Source organism: Archocentrus centrarchus, chromosome 17, assembly GCF_007364275.1.
Source record: "Archocentrus centrarchus isolate MPI-CPG fArcCen1 chromosome 17, fArcCen1, whole genome shotgun sequence".
Lineage (NCBI taxonomy): Eukaryota > Metazoa > Chordata > Actinopteri > Cichliformes > Cichlidae > Archocentrus > Archocentrus centrarchus.
In genome coordinates this window covers 21368659-21378591 of record NC_044362.1, presented here as the reverse complement: position 1 = coordinate 21378591, position 9933 = coordinate 21368659, and the positions used below count along the sequence as shown (strand labels likewise).

At 42.3% G+C, this 9933-nt stretch overlaps 2 protein-coding genes across 2 annotated transcripts; one reads left to right on the top strand and one right to left on the bottom strand.

Annotated features, from left to right (window-relative positions):
• Nucleotides 1–306: 306 nt before the first annotated feature.
• c1ql3b (complement component 1, q subcomponent-like 3b) lies at nucleotides 307–2607 on the top strand. Its single transcript, XM_030751614.1, has 2 exons — nucleotides 307–1260; nucleotides 1569–2607. The coding sequence occupies exons 1-2, from the start codon at nucleotides 640–642 to the stop codon at nucleotides 1746–1748; spliced, it is 801 nt and encodes a 266-aa protein (XP_030607474.1). The 5' UTR covers nucleotides 307–639; the 3' UTR covers nucleotides 1749–2607.
• A 639-nt stretch (nucleotides 2608–3246) lies between these two features.
• On the bottom strand, nucleotides 3247–7965 carry pter (phosphotriesterase related). The gene is made up of 5 exons (XM_030751613.1): nucleotides 7862–7965; nucleotides 6378–6843; nucleotides 5741–6006; nucleotides 3877–4017; nucleotides 3247–3486 (listed from the first exon to the last, which is right to left on the bottom strand). The coding sequence occupies exons 2-5, from the start codon at nucleotides 6807–6809 to the stop codon at nucleotides 3276–3278; spliced, it is 1050 nt and encodes a 349-aa protein (XP_030607473.1). The 5' UTR covers nucleotides 6810–6843; nucleotides 7862–7965; the 3' UTR covers nucleotides 3247–3275.
• Between the last annotated feature and the right edge of the window lie 1968 nt (nucleotides 7966–9933).

Sequence of the window (9933 nt, the reverse complement as noted above, 5' to 3'; positions counted from 1 at the left end):
GCGCTGATAAAATGTTGTGGGATGCAACGTTACAATAATCAATAGGAGAAGTAATGCATAGCGCTCCGCATTGAATATCTGTTGATTTTTCCTTTTGTTTTTTAAAGCAAAGTTGCTCCCTTATTTCACAATTGAATGCATAAAATAAAATAGTCACGTTTCAGTGCTTCAAAGTTGCATCAGTGTTTGCATGTCGTTCACCTTTCTCTCTTTTGACTGAAGAAATGCACCGATTGTTCCCCATCCATCACTTCCATCCATCCCTCCTCCCACTCTTCAAACCCAGAAACGAGCAACGGTTAATTTCTTGTCCATTCTCTCCTTTGGCACCGTGGAAGGCAGAAACTTGTGCGGCTGATTTTCCACTGCGTAACGCAGACGGTAGTTTTCATCCGAGCAATTCTTCTGACGGTCTTCTTGCGCTGTGAAAGTGGAGATGAACCAGTTCAACGTATTCCGCAAGGCATAAAAGTTGTGGATGGTTACTTTCGCGCACAAATATTTTAAGGACAATATTATCTCCAAAAGTTGCAGGTTTATACAGGAGCCGGTCAAATTCTTCCCTCAGCGAAAATATCCTCAACAGGCAGGCTGGAAGACCATCCACCCGGGAGATCACAGCGAATCCGAAGAGCGCAGATGATCGCAACTGGTGTTTGTGGCGTCGCGCTGGTTCTGGGGTTGGTGGTCCTGATTCCGGTGGTGGTGAACTCCGCCGGAACTCCTGCCCGCTACGAGATGCTCGGATCCTGTCAAATGGTGTGTGACTCCCACGGGACCGCGGCTACGGCTACAGCCAAGGCAACCAACCCGATCAAAGACAACCGCCTAGTTCAGTCTCTTCCTACGTTCATCCAGGGTCCTCAAGGAGAGCCGGGACGCGTCGGGAGGGTGGGTCCCAGGGGTCCGGTGGGCGAACCCGGGCCACCTGGACCTGCTGGTCCGCCCGGGGAGAGAGGGCAGCCTGGCTCTCCGGGTCCACCCGGGGCACCTGGAGCAAATGGGCCAAACGGTGCCATCAGCGCAGCCACTTACAACACCGTTCCCAAGATAGCCTTTTATGCAGGACTAAAGAAGCAGCACGAGGGATATGAAATACTGAAATTTGACGACGTCGTTACAAACCTTGGAAACCACTATGATCCCTCTACGGGAAAATTCACCTGTTCAATACCGGGGATTTACTTCTTTGTTTACCATGTGCTGATGAGAGGCGGGGATGGAACAAGTATGTGGGCTGACCTCTGTAAAAACAACCAGGTAGGACAACTCAGGATAGCATTGTGAAATCATCATTTATTTTTTGTATTTGTTTACAGTACGCAGTAAAAACAAGACACAATTTGATTACCAAAATTTGGACTTTTTAAGAATTTTTACGCAAAAGTTCCACACAGAAAGACGCTTTCTGGGCATTGCAAAATAACCAAAGGGCAGAAAAGTTTACTGCGGGATGTTTAAAGCTTGAAATTAAGATACAGTAAAGATGAGCCGCCAGTTGTGGAGCTGTCCGCGGTTCTGATTTCAAAAATAAAGCCGTTACATGAAATGTCCAATTTGCCTTTCAGGTGAGAGCCAGCGCCATCGCCCAAGACGCCGACCAGAACTACGACTACGCCAGCAACAGTGTTGTTCTTCATCTGGAGCCCGGGGACGAAATTTATATTAAGCTGGACGGCGGGAAAGCGCACGGGGGCAACAACAACAAGTACAGCACCTTCTCCGGCTTCATGTTGTACGCTGATTGAAACACGGGGAGTTTTGCTGAAGAGGAGAGGAAAGAAAGAAAAAAAGAACTGCTCTGCATATAGCTTGCTTCACTGCTCGTGCTCAGTTCAATGTCAGCTGGATTATTAGAGACAGAGCTCAACGTTTCTATAATTCAACAGAATCAACAGTGATGTGGAGGAGGTCATGCAAAAAGAAAACTGTGCTGGGCAACAGCGAAGAGCTGACAGTGTAATTACAAAATAAAATAACAGTTTTAATTTGTACAGCACCCAGTTGTACCCTTGTCAGATTGATTAGTGTCGCTAGTGCACCCTGAATGAAATATTGTGCTTTATAACTTTGCTGATATCTCAAACAAACGGTAGCTCCTGTGTTACCATATCCCAGTGACTGTAGATGGAAAGTTTAATGTAATGACTCAAGTATCAATATTATATTCACATGGTAACTACACTGCTTACAGTGCTGGTAAACCATTTGTGTGCTTTATTTAAAAAAAAACAAAAAAAAAACGTGTCACAGTTGTTGAAATTTGGATGAAAAAGCTGTAGTTCTGCATGTTTAATCAAAATGACATTTTAAACACTGTGCAACATTAAGAGACTTTCAAGAGAAAAAGAAAAACACCTGTAAAGGGCCATCCATGCACAAGCACAAATTCATCACTGTAACTCATTTTTCTTGCGTGTCAACATGGCATCTGGTTGGGACAACATGGTGGTCTGGTGGTTAGTCACAAAACTGGACAGCCACACTGACAGATATGTTATATAACGTTCATCAATCTGCTTGCTGATTATTAAACTCCTCCAGAGCTGACTGTCAGTTAAAATGTAAAATGTAGTGTGATATTAAATCCTCAGTCTCACTTTGTAATCCTCTCAGAAGATTAATCAAAGTTAGATAGTTGTTCACGCGCCACAGTCAGCTGTGGCGATCATGCCATTGATCATGTGGTGAAGTCACCCTGTGAGGCCACCTGTTCCCAGATGAGAGGAGAACGTGTCCTTCATCCAGGCCTGCCAGCCAGTCAGCCTCCCATAGACAGGCAGACACCCACCGAGGGGCAACAGGACAACTCATCTAACACAACCACGTTGTGTGGAGAGCAGAGCGGCGTACAGATTACTAATGCGATCATTATTTCCCTTCCATATAACGTGTTTGCGTAAATGTCACTTACAATTACAAAGAGAGCAGCTATGACATTGAAATTAAAAACAATAATAATAATAATAAAAAATCAATTAGCACCATGTTTGTGAGCACCTGGTAATATTTTATCTTGGATTGTAACCACACTTCTACTGACAACCAAAAGATTTTCTTGTGCAATAACAGGCACTGTGATCCTGCAAGGCTACTTTTTGTATTATTTGCTTACAAAACGAATAATGTGTAATCACAAATATTTAAAAAAGATGTTTTAAATTAAAAGGGCCTCTATAAAAATGCAAAAGCCTGTAATTATTTCCCTTTGAAAATATGAGGGACATTTTGCTTTTCTGGATTAATTTGCTTTCCTCATGCCTTTAATTTTTGAATTATTTGAAGGTCAACCAGCATTTAGGATTGTCGATAAGGATCTTATCCACCTGGTGCTGCGAAATGCCCCTCGTCAGCATCTTTGGCACGATGTTCTTCAGGATATGTGAGTAGCCGTGGCCGCCATACTTAGTCAGGCGGTTCTTGGTGTGGATGTCATGTGCCATCAAAAGCTTGTCTTCATAGCCCTCCTTCACCAGGAACGCCAAGCTGAACATGAGCAAAGAATGGTGTGAAAATCCAAGGGCCTTGATCGTTAAGTCCTTCTATATATTTATGGACAACATATATATGAGCAGAACTGATTCAGCACTGCTATCTGACACACTCCTTCCTTTAACGTTGTGGGAAATTTGTGTCTGTTAGTGTTACTTTAAAAAAAAAAAAAAAAAACCCCTACAAGCCCCGCTCTTCTTTATGATGAAAGTAAAACACTTAATGTGGAGTTGAGCTCTAAAGACATCACAAGAATTTACATTACTGAACTCTCTCATAGAATTTAAAGAAGGATTTGGTTACATTTAAAGTTTAAGTGCAGACACATCAATGTCAAAAATAGTAAACACCTCGCACACATACACAAAAGAAAGCTTTACTCACGCTTGTACTCTCTGGCTGTCGCTGGGCATGTCCACTTCCAGGTTATATGGATAGTTCAGCATCTCCGTTCCAAACAGATCATACTCCAAGTAACTTCCCAACTTAGCGAACTCAAGCAGCTCACCTTCATCAATTATTGTCCTGCAAAAAGGGGCAAAATAAAGCTGATGGTCATGGCGCTTCACGTGAACAACAAAGCTGTTGCCATTAAGATGCTTTCTGGATGATACTGCATGGTGGATCAAAATCTGACAGTATTTTTTCCTGTTCATAATTCCAGCAATTTTGAGGTACAACTCACTGTTGTACCTCAATCCTGATCTCTGTACATATTGATGACAATCTGGATTCATCATAATAAGATCTGATGCCACTGATTTTCAGTTCAATTCTTATGGAAATTGGAATACGTCAGCCTTCAGCCTTTCCGTTTTTCTCTTCCTTAAAAATATCTTATTGACAGCTGCCCTTCCACTGAGACCATTTCTGATGAGGCTTCAGTGAAAATGGATCAACTGAAGGGTCAGATGTATCTCTCAGGCCCTGTGTCAGGTCTTTGCTGATTTTTTTTTTTTTTGCTTTATTTCACCTGCTGTAGATAGTTTTTAGGCCTCCCACTTCTAATTTTGTCCTCGACTTATCCACTTTCCTCAAATTTCTTAACGACACACTACACACCGTGCTGAGATATGCCAAGTTTTTGACTAATAGCTCTTTGGAAATCACATTGTTGTAGCAAAAACACTATTTTATGCCTGTCAAGCTGTGTTACCTTTGATATTTTTTATAGATTAACTAAAGAAATGGGAACAAATTATATGCATTTGCAACAGGCTTCTGACAGCTGCTAACAAAGTGCCTAAAGATACAACTTCTTTGCTAAGTGGTCTGTTATATGCAGACACAACACTTGTTCATCCCTTAAGTTAGGCGCATCTTTTATGCTTGAATGAATCACAGGCCTGTGTTAAGTGATTCAACAAACAAACAAACAAACAAAACCCATTCTGGGCTGAAAATGAGTGAAATGGCAGCCAATGTCCGAAGAAAAACTTTGAAAAACCTTCAGAAAGCCTGGAGAACTATTGCTCAAGACCATTATAAAAACTTACAAGAAAAGTCAGGCTGCTCTGAAGCAAAATATAAAGAGGGGGCTCAAGACACTTTGGCCTCAAACTACAGCTGGGAACAAGAAAGCATTCAGCAGCTAGCCAACTCTGGAGCAAACAGCATTGGTTCTTCAAGATTTCGTCACTGGCAACACAGGATCATGAACCTAATCGTGTCGGCTTTGACCAAATGCTACAATATAAATAGGCATATGATGGTATCTATGTGTTTAGGTGGACATCATAATTATGGAAGCTGGAGCAGAAGGCAATCAAGGTCCAGTTTTTTTCCTTTAACTGTCCATGTTTGGCAAAAGTTTGAGGAAAGCCAGGCATCTGCTTGTTTTGTGTTACATCTGTTTTATCCTCCTCTCTGGTGTATTATAAATTTGGAAATTAATAAAAATAAGCTAATTAAATTTCAGTATCAAAAATGCACAAAACACCAGCCTCGTTTAGACATTTGCGTTACTTTTAGGAATACATGAACATGTAAAATTGATAAGAATAAGTAAAATATTACTATGTATACAGTAAATAACACTTTGTTTCAAAATGGTCTGACCAAACAGTACTGTTGTTGCTGCTGTTCTTCCAAAGCACATTGAGGTACAAATATATTAACATACTGAAATGAATAAGTAGCTAATTAAATGCCAGGGAGGAGATGTGTGACAGGAAATACTGTGCCTAATAGGAAAATGGCACCCTAATTGTCACTGTATATAAATGACCTTATTTTAGTGACTTCTCACCTGTCTAGGTGAGACATAACAGTTTTGCTGATGTCACCACCGGCCTCCTGGAGTATCCGAACGACCTCAGCTGGAGCAGCAGGATTCCTGCCAGGATGGATGATAACAGGACAGCCCAGCTGAGCCTGAGCGTGAGCCGTGGCTCTCAGCACCTTTGTTTCGCTCTCCGTGATAGGCCAGCCGGTGCCAATCTCACCGATCACACCGCAACGGATGTCAGTACCATCAGCGCCATGAAGCACCTCACTGATGATTATGTCTGTAAGCTGAAGGTCAAGAAAATGAGGAGCTTGAATGTTAGCTTATTAAAATTACATCTTCTGATTTCCCCTTTCCCTTTAAAAAGGCTTGAAGGAGACAACCAAAGCATGATAATACTGTCTAAATATCCATGAGTACTGTATGCTGACTCTCAGTGCATCACTACCAAAAAAACTGGACAGCTTAGCCAGAAATCCATCAAAATGCACAAAAGAAATCCTAACAAGAAATCAGGACAACCAATTTATGCAACACATTCTTCCAAGGCATAAAGTGGTCAATCTGAGACACTCGCATACTGAAACAGTTCACACCATTTGCTGAAAACTTTCTAACAAAGGTGAATGCGACAAACTCCACCACAAACTGGCCGTACCTTCTCCACACTCATTTTCTTGGTGGCCTCAGTGTGGGTGCAGTCCACGTAGTACCCTGCACCTGCAATGATGTGGACCCCGGTGTCCTTGGCCAGCTGGCGAAGGGTGGGAAGGTCCCGGTCGATTCCAGTGGTGGTATTCTCCACTATTGTCCCCCCACCAGCTTTCCTGTAAGCCAGCAGCTCGTCCCGCACAGCACCAGTCTCCTGCTTCAGGAGCAAGTTCTCGTGGCAGCTGTACGGGTTTTGCCTCAGCCAGTACATGTGCTGCATCTGAAACGGGTTCTCCGCCACTGCCTCGTCACCTGCGGGAGGGGGGAAGTAGCAGCACTCGAAGCTCATTGTCAGGTGCTCGTGGGTCATAGTGCGGCCAAGCTGGTCTGGATCTACCAGACCGAGCACAGTCTGGACCTTCCCACTCAATTCAGACATGATCCTGTGAGGAGTGTTCAAGATTTCCCACAACCTGAAAGGACACAAAGTATCAAAGAATGATCCCTGACATAACTGTGTGATGCCATCGTGTCAATATGGACCAAAACCTCTGAGGAATGTTTCTAGTACCTTGTTGAATCTGTGCCATGAAGAACTAAGGCAGTTCTGAGAGCAAAACACTGTACTAGCAAGGTGTACCTAATGAAGTACCCCAAAACTGTTCTTTACTTGTTCCAATGACTGCTGAAGGAATATGAATTATACACCACATGAATACACACACCCCCCCCCACACACACACACACACACACACACTTTCATACCTGCCTTTGGCTGCAGCAGGCGTGCTTCTTTAAGCCCGAGTTATTGATTAAATTCCTCCTATTTGGTTTTTGGATTACCTCATAGACTGCCTGTAAGAGGATTACCCACGACCCCTGAGGTAAAACTTTTTTTTTTTTTTTTGAATACACGGAGTGAGAAATGTGCCGCTGTAGACCGGTCACTGTTTACGATTGGTCATCTGTTGCTGACACCACCCTTTCAGTGAGAACACGGAAAAGCTGGGCTGACCCTGCGAGTTGAATGTTTTACAGCCACAATCACGTAACCGCTCGGCCTGGTTGTGGATTAGTGAAGCCAAATAATAAGAACATCCTGAGTATGAGCAACTTGCTTTGTTGTGTAGTCCCCACGTAAAACTTCTGTGCAACACTGCGTGCGTGTGTGTACTGTATTTGTGTGTGCAAAAACTCATTCACCCTGCTGACTTTACAGTGCGTACCAGAGCGGGACCTTTGGACTGCAAAGTACAAGTCCTGATCTTCACGTTAAAAAGTTGCATTTGTTTCCTCAATGCACTGCTGCATGCACCAAAAAAGTGACCTCCACTCGCTGCATGGTAACTGTTAAGTTGTTGCTGCCTTGTTGAAAGTATAGCTGCTTTCTTTAACAATGTGCAGTGAAGTCAGAGCTGCAGCGGGAGGTTTAAGCTTTCACCAAGCTTCACCCTGAAATATATGTAAACGGTGGAAAAACAGCTTGCTGACCTTGATTCTGCTTACGAAGATCCAATTCCACCACCTGCCGAGTATAAACAGTTGCTCCTACGGATTAGCTGGACGCTATTGGCGATCATCGCGAGACTTTACGAGATTACACTTCTACTAGCAACGACCAGAGACAAACAGAGCAATAAAGTTTGTTGAAATACAGCTGTTTCTGAATTGATTGATTAATAGTTTCCAGATAAAAACAAAAGCTGGAAAATCATTGCCAATTTTAATTAACTTTTATTTGTTTCCATCCATCCATCTATTATCCAACCAGGTGGGGTTGAATGAAGCCCATCCCAGGTGACTGTAACAAGAAGAAGGGCTCACCTGTGCACAGCCGCAATCTGGCAACCTTAAAAACGCTCTGATCAAAGGTGTAATAACAGTTATTAAACCTCTTATACAAGCTAACCACCTTCTATAAGAGAAGAAGAAGAAGAAGAAGAAGGTGGCACCACATAGTTTACTTTGAAAGCATGAGCAATTTAACAGATTTATTCACGTAACCACATTAAGCCAGAGAACATGTGAAGATGATGCAGGCTTCGGGAGACAGACTGTGACTCTTTCTGTTTGCTCTTCACTCAGCAGATGGTCTCCACAGCAGCATTTGGTCTGCTGGTGCAGGGAACTGCCCTGTGAGCACTCACCATAACTCTGCCCATCCCTGCAAATGGCTCAGCAAAATCACGTGCTGCAGGGGCCCGTGCCATCCATTTGTCAACAAAATGACTCTATAGATCTCAGAATGATAACATATGGGACTGGGTTCAGTTTTCATGTTCAGAGTGGTGTTTTTTTTGTGTGTTGTTTTGTCTCGCTCTAACCCCCAAATTGCATGTTTTATAGCTCTATCTTACTTAGTTTACTATGCTTTGTATTCATTAGCTTGTAATTAACATGCTGAATTCAAACACATGAAGAATATGCACATTGTGAACAATAAATAAAGAGGAAAAATAAAATTAACTATTTTTTTTTTTTAGCTCAACTCTCTTTCCCAAAACAGACACTCAAAATGAGACCAAATACATGACAAATCATAAAAATATGTGAAAATAAACCTTACAAGAAAACAGCACCAATACATATTTAAAGAAAACCAACCAATATTACTTATAATAAGCTGAAAAACAAAATCAGTGCAGTCAGCCACCCAGACAGCAACCACAGAAGTACATAAAATAATCCACAAGGCCACAGGAATACAAAATAAATGTACTGACTGAAAGATATAAGGATTTTTCCAGTGCTATTACTCACGAGCCCATACCATATCACTGCAGGGTTCCTCATTATAGGAGAAGATGTCACCTCCCTTTCATCTGCTTGGATGACATGCTTCTGAGGGACATAACCAGAGGGAGACTCTCAAAGAGAGGTATGAGTAAAACCATCTCTCATGTGGACTTATACTACCTGAGGCCCAGCTCAGCCTTTAACAAGTATTTAAAATAGACTTTAACAAGTATTTAAAATAGATATATAGTTTGATTTTGTGGAGATAATGTTCTTCTAGGGTGGTTGTTCAGTCGTGATCAGAGCCATCAGATTTGAAATGTAGAGCTGTGGTCAGAAGTTTCCATACACTCATCATGGGCATGAATGTCATGGTAATTTGGGGCTTTTAATGATTTCTTTGAACTCTTCCTTTTCCAGGGTGGAATGATTGTACAGCATGCATCTTTAGTGACTGTAAAAAACAAGAATTTGGTGCACAAGTTTTTATTTATTTGGGATTTGCTTTAATTCACACAGGGTCAAAAGTATACATACACCTCCACTAATATTTGTTTAAATGTCCCTTGGCTGTTTGCACCTCAACCAGACACTTTTGGTAGCCATCAAGCCAATTTGGTATGCTAACAAGCCTCTGGCTATGTTGGCCACTCGTCTGGGCAGAACTGGTTGAGTTCATTTACATCGGTTGGTTTCCTGGCATGGACCCAGGTTTTAAGCATAGTCTACAAATTTCAATAAGGTTGAGGTTGGGCTTCGAGAGGGCCATTCCAGAAGCTGAATGTCAGCCCGCTTTATCTGTGTGTGTGTGTGTGTGTGTGTGTGTG